Genomic DNA, 14,052 nt, shown 5'->3' with positions numbered 1-14,052 from the left:
TAAGTGACAAGTCAGTCTAAATGTCAGCATGTTACCTAGATACAAGCAAAACCTAAAAGATTATAGGGATTTAGAGAAAATCTCTGTCGTCTTACATGTTATCATTCTTCCAATACATGCAATATGTAGCACAGACACAAATGCATGGCACCACAGGTCAAAGAGCACCACCGATATTGATTAGTAGCATCCTGCTCAGGCCTTCAGCAATACAACCAGCAAAATCAATCTCTCTTACAGAACAGGGAAAGCTTGGAAGCATGGGGGAGTAATTTATATAACAATTTTATGTAAGCAGTAGTGAACAAAAATGTTATCAGTGGGAGATTATTATTTATTTTATTTTTATAATGAACTAATTTTTAATTTTTTAATGGACTGAAAGCACCAGTAATTGTGAAATTTCAAATGTGAATGTATGTTTTTCACATTTGATTGTGAGTAATGTAAGCACAAGCGGAAATCATGTTAGGTGCATTTCACTGTAATATGCCCTAAAATTACACAAGCAAATTCAATTTAACACATATGAATATGCACCGTTTGACTAATACGTGAAAGATTAAACCAGATGCGCTACGTGTGAAAATCTTGTCATATTTTTTTTACAAAGAAGTCTCTAAAAACCACATGAAAGTTTTGCATGTAACTGAATTTGTGTGTTTAGTTATTTTGTGATAATGTAATTTTGGCAGCTGTGATTTTTTTTTATAGAGCCATTACTTTTTTAGAGGACACGTTTATTTATTTATATTTTTTATTTTTTACTAAAGCAATCCAAACCCTCTCACACTTCCTAATGCTGAATTTATATTCAAACCACCATTAAACAATTTAACCCCCTGGTTCACTATTCACTCTTTATGAAGACATGCTGTCATTATAGGGCCATACTGCAGCAAGGTTGGTGTGAATGACTATAAACCCTGCTTTCAATATTCAGGTTGAGAGTAGTGTCCACTGCCAGGCACAGAACAAAACAGCCCTTTAGAGGCTCAAACACAACCTTTAAATCAAAGTGCATCAGGTTGTCTGAGTCCTAGCAGAGAAAAGAGTAGGACAACAGTAACTGAAAGGCTCTTTTATCTGAGTTCTAGTGATGGAGCCATGCTCAGACTCACTGCTCAGTCACTCAACAGGAGAGATCATATACACACACAAACACACACACATTTATTCACATTTTAGTCAGTTCAGTTCATTAGGAGAGAGAAACCATGTGCAATTTTGACACTAAAATATAAAATTTAAAAATTGCACTTTAAAACCATTTTAAATCCTGCTCCTGAATATTTTGTGTCTTTATCACTATATACCACCCCATGTTGTTCATCTGCAGCATATATTTATTTTTACTACACATGCAGTTTCTAAGTACAGCATTTAAATGTTAAATGGGAAAAAATCCCATGGCAGAAGTCATATCTCTTATTTCCAGAGCACTTGCCAAGGGCATAGTTTGTTAACTTGGCTTAATTAATGCATATTGATTGGCTGTGAAGGGGTGCAGCTAATTGGATGAAGCCCTTTTCACAGCAGTAATGTGCCTAGACACAACCATGTCCTCACTCTACTCCAAAGGTGAAAGTTTACAAAGGAATCCACACTAACTACAACACTACAGTTGAGTTCTTTAATGAAAACGTAACATTTAAATCTGAAGCATTTTATCTGGTTTATTTTTAACGGTTCAAATGAAGTGTTGACTTTGGACTTACACTGACCTACATGACTGGTGAACAATACTGGTGAGCGAGTGACTAATATAGCCCTGACAACCTGTAAATAGACTGTTTAAAGCCCTAATTGTTTCATTTCATATGTAAGCTTCCTTTATTTAGATTAAAAATGTGGTGAAAGAAGGACCCAGAAAGCGAAAGGAACTGAACTGATGCAATGAGGTTTCCTAGCAACAAGAGAGCAGTGAGGTAAATGCTACTTTAGTGCCATTCATTCATTTGAATATGAGTAAAAGGAAGAGTCTTCAAGCTATTTTAAAGTATTTTGTCTATGATAATACCAAAGTTTTGCTTCCCTGTTGTGCAATATGGCAGCATATGCATGTGGATATATTTGGGCACCAATCCATGCAATAACTGACAATAAAAAATTTCATTTTGGGTAGAAGAGAATCTTGATATTTCTCTCATCTTTATATAACCACAAAACAATATCCCATTCTACATCGATTCCTCAGAGAACAAAATACTTAAACGTAAGAAAAAACAATCGCATGTTGTTTGCAACAGTGCGCCCCACCTCTCTGTCCCTAATTTTTTAATCTTCAAAGCTGCCCAGCAGTCTTGTTTTGCTTTGGTATGGCCTTTAGCATCGCTATTCACCCCATTCAGACCTCTGAGGCTGAGCAGAAGCATCTGCTGACAATGGCTCTGAGCTCACTCTTTCTCAGGGTGTCCAGCTGCACAATGGATTTCTTCAGCTCCAGCATAAAAGAGTGTTGCTCACAAAAAAGGTCCAAATTCAATGGCATTCCTCTTCCCAATCAGGCACAGCACATGCTCCAGCTAACCATCTTAAATGAGGATTTCTTTTAATGTGAGTCAGGATACATTCTAAAACAGTTGTAAGGAAATGTTTGACTTTCAAAATGTCCCTCAAAACTTCTAAGAAATTTAAAAAAAGAAAGAAAGAAATATATAGCATAGTCTAAAGACTAAAGACCATAGACTAAAATCACCAAATTAAAAAATAAAAGCATAAAGTCATGGAAACCAAACTGCAATGATATACAGTAATTGGTAATTTAATTAATGAAAATGTATTATTCCACTTATTACTTCCATTCCGTCCTGTTTAATTCATGTAGTGTCTTGCAGCTATCCTTCAACACTCTCTCTACATTAGCTCCCCTATCACATCCTCCATCTGGGCCGAGGGAGCACCATTGTCACGCCACACAACAGCCCCTTTGGCACCATGACAGTGTAACATCCCAAAGCTGCTTTACCTCAGTGCCTAACTTGCCAGCATGAGAGAAAAGAAGCAGGCACACATCATACTGCAAGTGGCCTAATCACTTTGACTATACATCTGCACTGGCCGTTTTCACACTGCAAATCAAAAGCCACCTAACTAATCAGAGTCTTCAATCCATTCACTGCTATCCTACATTTGGAAAGTGAACGCTTTTATTTTGTGGCTGAGCAAAGTATGTAACTGGCCCGGATGAAACCACCGGCACTCTCTTTTTTCTCTTGTGGTGTCTGACAGTGGTGTCTAATGTCTCTATTGCTGAGGCTATTAACAACCAAAGAAACCACTTAAGAGCAAAATGAAAGTAAATGTTTTGCCATTTGTTTGTCTTATGACTTTTAAGTCATGTTGTGTGACCCTTGACTTATTGAAATCCTAATAATTGAAGTCTAATTACTTTAATGATGTATTATTGTGAAGCATATAAAAAAGATCAATATACCGTATGTAACAAAATAAATACCAAGAACAAAATGTATATCACATAATAAATGTTTTTAACCTAGATTGTCAAATATTTCTACAGCTACTGAAAACTGACAGAGGATATAACAAAAATATCATCCTCTAACTTAAATGCAACTAATTCTCATAACTAAAGGCAAGCTTACACTGTACAGCAAAAAAATCTGACTGCACTGTACGTACTGTATTCTACATTGTATTCTATGTTATTTTAGAATGCAGGAGCTTACACAGCACAGTTACATGCTCTGAAACGTAAGCCATAATAAAATAAGATGACAATCACTGCATACAGCATATGAATAGAATTACAGTACTATCCCAGTACTATTACTGACAATAACTTGAATCGGACAAAAACTTGATTGCAATCGGTAACGATCCTATATATTGTCATTTTACATTTTGCAAATTGGGTTACATTTACATCATTAAGCAGACACCATTATCCAGAGTAACTTACATTTTTATTTCAGTTTATACAACTGAGCAATTGAGGGCTAAGGGCCTTGCTCAGGGGCTCAGCAGTGGCAATTTGGTGGACAGGGGATGTGAACTCATGACCTTCCGATTAGTAGTCCAACACCTTAACCACTAGGCTACCCCCCCCCCAAACTCTTCTGCAACGAATATTCTGAAAGCATCTCTCAAAAGTACATGTCAAATAAAGGTTTGTCACAAAAAATTGTTCCATTTGCTAAAACACAGAGAAAAATATGGGCAAACAACGCCTCCTAATGTACAACAATGTCACGAAGCATGCAAAAGGGATAAGCCAACGCAAACAGCGACGCCAAGGGGAGGTCTCAGGAATTGCATTTGGCAGTGAGAAGCATAGAAGCCAAATATAATGACTGAACTTATTATAATACACTTTCTAGTCATCAGTCATGTTCGTGTGGGGCCTTTTAGTAGTATTGCATTATATTTAATACTAGTAAAAATATACAGACAGTAGAATAAAGTCCTAAAAGTGTAAAGTGCAGATCCATGGTGACTAAACTATGGGCTCATTCACTGATACACCACACAGAGCTGGTATTCTTTCAGTCTTACTGGTTTCTTTTCAGCTAAGCTTTGCTAGCACTGAGATCCATTCACGCCCAGTCAACACCAGTTTGGCCCATTCTGTGCTTATAATTGGTGAGCTCAGACAGAAATGTTTGAGTCCAGTACACCGCCTGCAGAAATCCAGAACAGAGAGTTTGAGAGAGGAACACAAAAAACACAACAACAAGAAAAAGAAACTTTAACCGGATGCCTTCTTTTGATGAAATGACAAATCCTTTCAATCTCTTTAAGAACACAGTTTTAATAAAATTTTGGAACTAACAATAGTCTTCAGTCATCATTTACGTTCTCAGCATCCCTACACAAGGTTAATTTTTTAGTCGCTTTGATTCTGACAAATCTCATATATGGACATATGCTTGAGCAGTGAAATTGTCCACTATGCATAAAGCTGTCCAAAGCCTACCTGCAATTTAGACAAATATGAGGACGCTTGAATTCAATTCAATTTACATTCAATTTACAATAGAAGGGATTCGGGCTATAAAATGGGGGAAGAACGTTTGACCGTTCAACGACTATCTAACCAGATGATTGATGTCAGTGCTATATAAATAAATTGAATTGAATTGAATAAAACACCAAAGTGTACAGTGAACATTAAAGAGTTCACAAGCTAATGTGTCTGTATGTTGACTGATCTAAAGCAAATACTTTTTGAATACTTGTTAATTTAAAAGAACTCATGTAAACTTATTAAGAGCATTCACATTCCCTAATAGGATGGGGGTATTTTAAATAGTCATTTGGTTGTGAATTCTATTTATAGAGTCTAGTCTAAACTAGAATCATTTTTGTGGTTATTTGGGTGTGCCCACTGGCTGGGGAGCCACTAGGCTCCACTGAAATTTGGTTGGCCAACCACATTTGCCCCTCTGCTGTTACTTGACCCATACCCCCTTCCCAATTTGATTTGCGCCTAAATGTGAGCATCTGACTGTGGGTGACTGCTGACATATCCTGGATAAATTCTCTTGCCTTGTTCCCTGTGACCCTCATATGGATAAAGTGTAAATGAATGAATGAATGAATGAATGAATGAATGAATGAATGAATGAATGAATAAATCATTGAACTGGATTTGGATTTAAGTACTGAACACAAATTTTCTGGAAGAAATATTCTTTAGTTTCATATGATTGACAGATTCACCCAACAACACCATTTATCTGGTTTGCTGGTTTTTCGGTGGCAAAAATGGGTTTAAACTGGATTCCCATCTTTTGGTAAGATACTGGTTACATTTTCTTCTTGATATAAATTATCTAGAGTTATCTTCAGCTTGTTAATGTGTTTATTAATTGTTTATTATAGTTTATTGAATCTGTTTGGGAAGGGAAGGGAAGGAAGTTGGGGCCTAAGTGAGTAAGTGACAACTGTTTAACAACAATTAAATATAAATAACCCTAAATAACTTCTGAGTGACTTCCGCGTACTGGTTGTATTTCAGTAAGGGTGTAACCCACTGTTAGCATTCCAGTTAACTTATGATAAAAGTACTTCATGATTTATTGAGAGCAATGTGATATGTACGTGTTAAAAAAACATACTGATTATAGAGCTTCTTATTCCAAAAATTAATAAACCATGAATTCACACTTAATGTCGTCCATCTAACTGTCTGCAATGAACAAAATAGTTCTAACACGGGATGTTTATTCTCACTTACCTGTGACATGATGTTGGCTCCTCTAGTCATATTCAAGTTTTTTTAGTCTTCTTTTAATCAGCACTCTGCAGGCAAAACACAGATGCAAATTACAATTGTACAGAATAAAAAATGATTTGTATAAAATATGCATTATAAACAGAGATCTTTTTTATTTAAAAAAGGGGGGGGGGAGAAAAGAAAATTACTTACATGAATAAGCATTGGTGTGGTTGGTAGACATTTACAGAATCAGTTAAAATTCTTAAACTACAGTACACCATCACAACTGAGTATCTCAGCCGACTGCCCTATATTTGTGTAGAAAGAGCATTAACACAAAAACAAAACATCATCTAGATCTACCAACAAGTAATTACAGAAATATGTCACACATTCCTGGCAGCACTTTCACCATCAAATCTCCTGCCATCACATTGGCGTCATGTCTGCTTTCTTAATGAGTTGACCCCAGCAAGGAGAAGTTCATACACTAGTGCGGAGAATAGGTGAACAAACATTACTCAGAACTCGTAGTGAAAGCTGAGTATGAACCCTTGCATGTGCAGATGACTTTGCTCTTTTTCATCACAGCCATGGGTCATTATTACACGTAAGACGTCACAAGTGAGTGTGATATTGCACCTCCTGTTTTCCTAGCACGGATAGAGGGAATATACACGTCCCTGAACAACATTTCCAGAGGAGTAGTTCCTGAAGCACCATGGTAGCGTTGAATGTCGCCGGCCTTCATGATAGCCGTCTGCTACAGAAGGATGCTACCACTTGCCACAGAAGAGGGAAAGATATCCCACGAAAGCCTCGAAAGAAAGTAAAGGCGATCATCTGTGTTCTTTTCGTGGAGTTAATCGAGAGGTTCACTTTTTTTGGGATTGTGTGTAATATGATCCTCTTTTGCACCATCAAACTGGGATATGACAATTACCAAGCAGCCACAGTCAACCTGTGTTTTGTAGGAGCCAGTACATTAACCCCTGTTCTTGCCGGATGGATTGCAGAGACGTGTTTGGGAAGGAAAAAAGTTTTTTACCTTTGTGCTCTACTTCATTTCTTTGGTGAGTCATTAATCTAAGAGTCAACAAGTGTTAAATTGCTTTTCAATTCATTTTCGAAGAACTCTTAGTTCAAAATGTGCTTAAAGTTTTATGTGTGTTTTTCTGTGTGAAAATCTTTAGCTCTAGCAAAGGTTAAATAAGGATGCTTTGGAAAATATAATGAATGTAAAGATGTAACTGAGAGCATAATATTAAATCTATAGAACATTAATAGATAACTGTGATTTAGAGATTTTTTTTTTTTTTTTTTTTTTTAATTTTAATGTTTTATTGAAAAACAAATTTTATTGTCTTGCCTGAACAACTTTACTCATTGGAGATTCTCGATACTGTTGTTGGCCATAACAGACAAGTAAATGTTATTTGAAATGGTTTTGATGACTTTCTAGGCTTGTGATTCTATCTGCATGTGCATTGAGATTTATTTCATATTATTATTAGTCTCAAAGAAAACTATTTATTATTATATGAGCAGTGTGGATCATATATATTTCCAGAGTGAACCTAGTAAATCTTTCTTTGATATAAAGAGCCAACAATCCTACACATACTGTATGAATTACATATATGAATCCACACGTGATTTAAATTAACAACAACAAAAAAAACCCTAAAGAAATAATGAACATTTAATTGTGAATGAATCTGTACATGTATAATTATTTTGACAGATTTTAGGTTTAATGCATGTGATACACCAGTTATTGATTTTATGCCTTTATGCCATTTCTTCCTTAGGCACAGCACTGCTCCCTGTAGTAGCATTTCCATTTGAGGATTTCTACATCGACACACACAATGTTATACATCACCTTGAGCCACATATACAACATATTCTCTTCTACACAGGGCTGCTGGCTGCTGCTTGTGGTATTGGGGGGATACGTGCTATCCTCTGCCCACTGGGAGTCAATAACCTTCAAGGTTATAATCAAAAGAAGATACTATCTTTTTTTAACTGGTAAGAAATTCACTCATTTCAAAAATGGACTGAAATTCGCTTATCATTTCTATTGAACTGTTAGTATGTTGTTTTATCAGCCACTTTGAGTCTGTATTTGTTTTGTTTATAACCCATATCTGGACATTACACCCACAGGATCTACTGGTTAGTTAATCTGAATGCTACAGTCATCTTCTTGGGAATCGCCTATATTCAACAGTCTGTGGGAAAAAACTTGGGCTTTTTCATTCCCTTCACTTCTGTTATCTTGGGACTCATTGGCATTCATATGGCACGCAGCAATCTTATCCTACATCCCAGAAAAGGTAGCAATAAAACACACCTGAAAACACCAAACCTCTACTGTTATTAAGATCCCAGTAAATCCAAAAGAATATTAAAATAATTATGTTAAAATACACATGGATTAAGCTTTAATATTTTGTAGACTAACTGGTTGTTTGGCTTGAACATGAGAGTTACTAAACATTACTTCCGGAATGTTCTCTGTTTTGGGTGATATTCTGTACAGGTGGTTCATTGCTTACAACAATGGGCGTGTTTCTAAACTCTTTACAAATGTGCTGCCTCCGTTATCGGCATTTGAGTGGAGATGTGACTGACTGGTTTGATCGTGCCAAAGAGAACAATGGAGGATGCTACAGTGAGACCAAAGTGGAAAATGTTAAGATTCTGGTCAAGCTTTTTCCTCTTTTTGGACTGCAATTGCTCTACCGAGCTTGTATAACCCAGGCAAGTATGCATGGAAGAAATTTGTCTTATATAAATTCAGATGTGTTATCTGTGTTATAAGAAATTTAATAGCAAGTGTAGAAAATGTGACTCAACAAACCGTGAAGTGATGATTGTTGATCAGTCCCTCCAGAAATTAACGATCAAGTAAACTCTGCTACATTCAAATTAGCTTGGAGTTTTTCAAAATTACTTCAGAAGTCATTACAAAGCACATTCAGCTAAAACCCTCTTCAATTCATGTGTGTCAAATATATATGTCAAGTACAGCAATCATAGAATGTGTCTTCACTGTTCTTTTTTTTTAATGCAGGCTTCTATCTGATAGCTCTCAATTCCTTTTCTTGTGTCTGTTTATTTACAGATCCCATCAGGATACTATCTCCAGACAATGCATTCAAACCTCAACCTTAGTGGTGTCATGCTGCCAATAGCAGCTATGAACGTAATCAGTATTTTACCACTTCTCATTTTAGCACCACTTCTGGAGTTTGTCAGCATCTGTTACCAGTATTTGAAGAAAACACCTCCCTCCCCAGTTAAATTCATGAGTAGGCATCTTCAGTGTGACCTTTTCAAGTTAATTAGCAAAATCTCAATCATGTAAAGTTAACCGATGTGCCATCTTCTTTTCCAGTAATTGGACATGTATGTGCAGCTCTGTCTGCACTAATTGCAGGTATTTCAGAGGTTCACAGAAAGCACTATCTTCAGATGGATCAGACTATCTCAGGAACAACGCTTCAAGTGTCCTCAATGTCCTGCATACATCTTGCACCTCAGTACATCTTACTGGGTGTGGCGGAGGCTTTTGTCACACCAGCGTGTAAGTATTCAGTCTTACGTACAAAATTCAGGAAACTGTTTTAAATATGTTAATTATGAACTACTTCAGACTTTTATTTCTTATTTCTCTACTCAGGCTCTGTTATCTCTTTCTGTTTGACTCCCAGCAACCTCAGAGGGATCTCCTTACAATTCCTAACCCTCTCCTATGGTGGAGGATGTTTTCTTGGTGCTCTTCTGATTCAGTTCTTTTACTTTCTGTCTGGTGGTAAATCACTTTCATTTTTAGATCCTTTACCAATTTAAACATGTAAGGAACGTAGATAAATATTTTTGGGTTAAATTAGGCATACAAATTGACAAAGTCACTGTGCATGACTGAAACTTTACCTTTTTTTTGTTTTCAGGAAGTTTTTATCCAAATACATTAAACAATGGCAACATGGAGAGATTTTTTCTTACTTTAGCGATATTGATGGTAATAAACATCCTGATACTTTGGAAAATATCTAACAGGTAGGATGTAATTTATCATTTTGTTCTTTGTTGTTCACATTTGGATTATATGCATAGATCGAACTACACTACATCATCCATGTATAAAGTATTTTATACTTATTCTCTGTATATCATGACTCAGTATAGCTGGCAATATAGCAGGTACAAATATTGTTGGAAATCTGATTATATCAGCTACATCATCTGTAGGTTTTTGTCTGCAGGTACACAGATTTGAGTGCATTAAATACAAGAGTGAGACAAAGTCACCTGGCTGAAAAGCTTCTACAGTATAAAGACTGTCTCAGATATTATACAGTGGAACCTCACCAACCATAGTGTTGATTAACTTCTGTACGATTGTCAATATTTTACTGCATGTTTATTGTATTATATGAATTTAACAACTTATTGTTGCATTATGTTTAGTTAAAAAAAATAAGAACTGTGGCGCTGGCGTTACACACAGTATTTTCGAGAACTATACTTATTTGCTTTAAAAATGTTTTCTTCATAAATCTGTGCTTCTACAAGCTGTGAAACTTTTGGTGCTACCAATCCCTTAATGTGAATGAACCAGCATTGAAGATATGCAATAAAGTTGCTTTATAATATGTAAATATTCTTTCTGTGAGTTACTGACTTGAAAAGTCAAATAAATAAGCATTGTTTTATCTATTAAAGGTAATTATCACTGATGTTACTTAGCCAGTTTTTATTTTTGCTAGGTGTCATTCATCTCTTTTATCTTCTAAAAATTTTGTGATAAATACCTTGACGGAAATTTCCAAACCCCAAAGAAAAAAGCTCTAATGACTAAAGTTGTTGCTTGCAAAGTAGGGCCTGTTGTGTATCGATGTAACAAGGGCAATGGAACTCTGTCTTTAAGGGTTCCATACTAGATGTTACAACCCCACATGAAATCACTTACAAATGGGGTAAAAGAGACACCCACTGTGGCTTTAAATTAAAGGTGTACATGCTATTTTATTATTTTTCATTGTTCTGACACACTTGGTCTGCTTGGCACAGCAGTGTACTGGATTTTTTGTTGTTAAATATAAGTCCAAAGGTTTACATTTAAGATGCACAATAATATAGCAATCATTTCCCTGGCAAATTAATTTTATACTAGCATTAAATTATAAATCTGAAATAAAAATAAAAGATGGTCATTGAGCATTTGTATTATCATTTATAGCATTTGGCCGATGCCCTTCTAAAAAAGTCTATTGGGGAGGTGATATTAATATAGTAAGAAAATCACATAGAAAATATATTTTCTAATAATATAAATATTATTTTAAGATAAGTGCTAATTTAAATATTCCAGTAAGAGGTAGGCCTTTAGTCATTTGAAAACAGCCAGTGACTCAGCTGTTTGGACATCTAATGGAATTTCATTCCACCACCTATGTGCCAGAATAGAGAAGAGTCTTGATACATGCCTATCTTGCACACTGAGAGATGGTGGTCTAGTCAAGCAGTGACAGAGGATCAGAGGGAGCATGGTTTAGTGCAGAGTGTGATTAGATAGTTGGGTGCTAGTCGATTTTTTGCTTTGTAGGCAAGCTTTTTACAATTGACCTTGTATCAAAGCAGCTTCACAGAACATAAACATAGACCAAAAGGTTATTATAAAGAATAATATAAAGTTTAATATAATACAAAATACCAGATTAATATTAGATATATTTAATTAGGTTTGTATTAATCCGCAATGAGCAAGTCTGAGGTGACTCAGGTGACTGTGGTGAGAAAAAACTCCCTTGAATGGTAAAGGAAGAAACCTTGAGAGGAACCAAAGGACTCAAAGTGGAACCTCATCCTCATATGGGTGACACTGGAGGGTGTGATTATAGATATACAGTCTGACACATGTTGTATTGATGAGGAGATTTTTGTCCTCAAAGGCCACATCGAGTTGGCATCTCCTCTTTAGTATCGCAGGGTCCAAGTGGAGCTGGAACATCTCTAGATGCCTCAGGATCCTCACAGAGTCAGCCTCATCTCAGTGGAGGTCCAAAGTCTTCATGATACAGAAGACAATCTGAGCTGGTACAATTTCTGGATGCCTCAGGATGGGTAGAAAGAGAGAAGCAGTGGAGAAAGAGAGAACTGGAGCATCAGCATTTTAAAACTGATGTGGCACCTACAGTACAGGAAGATAGAGGAGGGAGAATAACAATGGCTGGTTTGCCCAAGATGTTTGTGGAACTTTGTATTAATGTTACGTTTCAGAATGGACCCAGGATTACCAAAATGAATCTATAAACGAATTCATTACAGTTCGAATGTGATTTCTATTTTATAAGCAATCTAAATTTCAGATTTTAACACAGTGTTATCTGATTTGGGGTGTGTATGTGGATTGTTCAAGAATAAAAAAAAAAAAAGAGTCTGGATACTTGGATCAAGTTCATTAAATAAATCTGTACTTCCATCATGAGGTGGTCTGTAAATTTTCACCCCACAGTGTGAGAATAGAGGCTCTTAAACACACGTTTGGACTCTTGAACGCACCTCTTCCTCATCACTGTTGTTAGCGGCTGTGTTTGTTTGGTAGTTACGCCTTTAGCTTTGCACTATGGATCTCCCTGAACCCATAAGAAGGCGTTTGGGGGAATTTTCACGAAGTGTTTTCGTAAATCAGGGTCATTCACAACTTTCGCCTGAAGATCATATCACGTTTCTAAATCACAGTGAGTTTGCACGCCTCTGATCAAAATCGGTACATCTAATGATAGCCAAAGCTAGCTCTCTAACTAACTAGGCTAACTGTTCATTTACTTCTACCGGTTATACAGCCTTCTACTGATTAAACAATGCGTCGCTAACCGGCTAACTTTGACAAGTTTAATAGCTGTTAGTTAGGACACGATATGTTGTAACAGCGTATAGGCGGGTATAGTGTTTGTGTACTAACTGCAGCTCCACTCCACAGCTACAGATGTTGTATCTAATCTGCCTCTTCAGATGGCTCTGTTCTTCAACATGTGCTTCTTTCCTTTGTGGTGGATTAGTGAAGTCGTAATGCTGCAACTCAAAGTAAGTAATGAATGCTTACAGTTTGTCGTTATAGTTTGAAGCAGTTTAGCATGCCTAGGTTATTATTATTATTGTTGTTGTTGTTGTTATTAATGATCTCTTACTCACTCTCAGTACCCTGCACTCCCTGATTACTACAAATTCATCCTAATTACCATTTTAATTTTAATGACTCTCATCGAGGCTATCAGGCTATACCTGGGCTATGCAGGTAATCTGCAAGAAAAGGTAAACTCTTTTGTAGTTTTTTTGAATGCTCATACTTAAACACATACATACATACATAAAGTCAGTCATTATAGACATTGGATTACAGGTCCCTGAACTGGCTGGCTTTTGGCTCCTCAGCCTCCTTCTGCAGTTCCCTTTGATTCTGTTCCAGCTCTTCAATGAAGCAATACTCATCCAGCCTTTGGAAAGAGGAGTTCATATAGTTCTGGCCGTGTTCATTTTAACAGAGGTGAAAAAAAAAGCTCTCAAAACAAATTATAACCTGCTCTTTGTTAAATGTTTCTTATTTGTTCTGTATTTTCTGCAGGCTCTATCTGGTTTTGTTGCACTGCGTGCGATGGTCAGACACACAGAAAGCCGCTTCCACCTCAGCCAGTTTAATGGTATTCAAGAGCTTAGATAATGATATATTTGATACTGAAACTGCATATTTTTGCAAATAATATATAATGTATATAAATAAAAGACTACAAATGATCACTTTTATACCAAATGAAACCTTCCTTTTCAGGAGCTTGTCCATGTCTATTAATCACGTC

At 36.3% G+C, this 14,052-nt stretch overlaps 2 protein-coding genes and 1 long non-coding RNA gene across 5 annotated transcripts; all 3 read left to right on the top strand.

Annotated features, from left to right (window-relative positions):
* Nucleotides 1–1,554: 1,554 nt before the first annotated feature.
* On the top strand, nucleotides 1,555–3,501 carry LOC113659944. Of its 2 annotated transcripts, none has more exons than XR_003444723.2 (3): nucleotides 1,555–1,748; nucleotides 1,828–1,928; nucleotides 2,838–3,501. It is a non-coding gene; the product is annotated as an uncharacterized LOC113659944 (long non-coding RNA). The 2 variants fall into 2 exon arrangements; XR_007144259.1 differs by having other exon boundaries at nucleotides 2,828–3,501.
* A 3,191-nt stretch (nucleotides 3,502–6,692) lies between these two features.
* slc15a5 (solute carrier family 15 member 5) lies at nucleotides 6,693–10,776 on the top strand. The gene is made up of 9 exons (XM_027173454.2): nucleotides 6,693–7,254; nucleotides 7,993–8,215; nucleotides 8,354–8,523; nucleotides 8,730–8,950; nucleotides 9,315–9,501; nucleotides 9,588–9,776; nucleotides 9,873–10,004; nucleotides 10,144–10,252; nucleotides 10,459–10,776. Exons 1-9 carry the CDS (start codon nucleotides 6,903–6,905, stop codon nucleotides 10,571–10,573), a joined length of 1,698 nt encoding a protein of 565 aa, XP_027029255.2. The 5' UTR covers nucleotides 6,693–6,902; the 3' UTR covers nucleotides 10,574–10,776.
* A 1,975-nt stretch (nucleotides 10,777–12,751) lies between these two features.
* On the top strand, nucleotides 12,752–13,990 carry tmem17 (transmembrane protein 17). Of its 2 annotated transcripts, none has more exons than XM_027173555.2 (5): nucleotides 12,752–12,936; nucleotides 13,179–13,282; nucleotides 13,466–13,510; nucleotides 13,599–13,742; nucleotides 13,821–13,990. In XM_027173555.2, exons 1-5 carry the CDS (start codon nucleotides 12,822–12,824, stop codon nucleotides 13,914–13,916), a joined length of 504 nt encoding a protein of 167 aa, XP_027029356.1. In that variant the 5' UTR covers nucleotides 12,752–12,821; the 3' UTR covers nucleotides 13,917–13,990. The 2 variants fall into 2 exon arrangements, with proteins under 2 accessions (XP_027029356.1, XP_027029355.1); XM_027173554.2 differs by having other exon boundaries at nucleotides 13,397–13,510.
* Nucleotides 13,991–14,052: the final 62 nt, after the last annotated feature.

The sequence above is a fragment of the Tachysurus fulvidraco genome, chromosome 10, assembly GCF_022655615.1.
Source record: "Tachysurus fulvidraco isolate hzauxx_2018 chromosome 10, HZAU_PFXX_2.0, whole genome shotgun sequence".
In the NCBI taxonomy this organism is placed as follows: Eukaryota; Metazoa; Chordata; class Actinopteri; order Siluriformes; family Bagridae; genus Tachysurus; species Tachysurus fulvidraco.
Note: the sequence above shows the minus strand (reverse complement) of the source record. Positions and strands in the feature narration are given on the sequence as shown.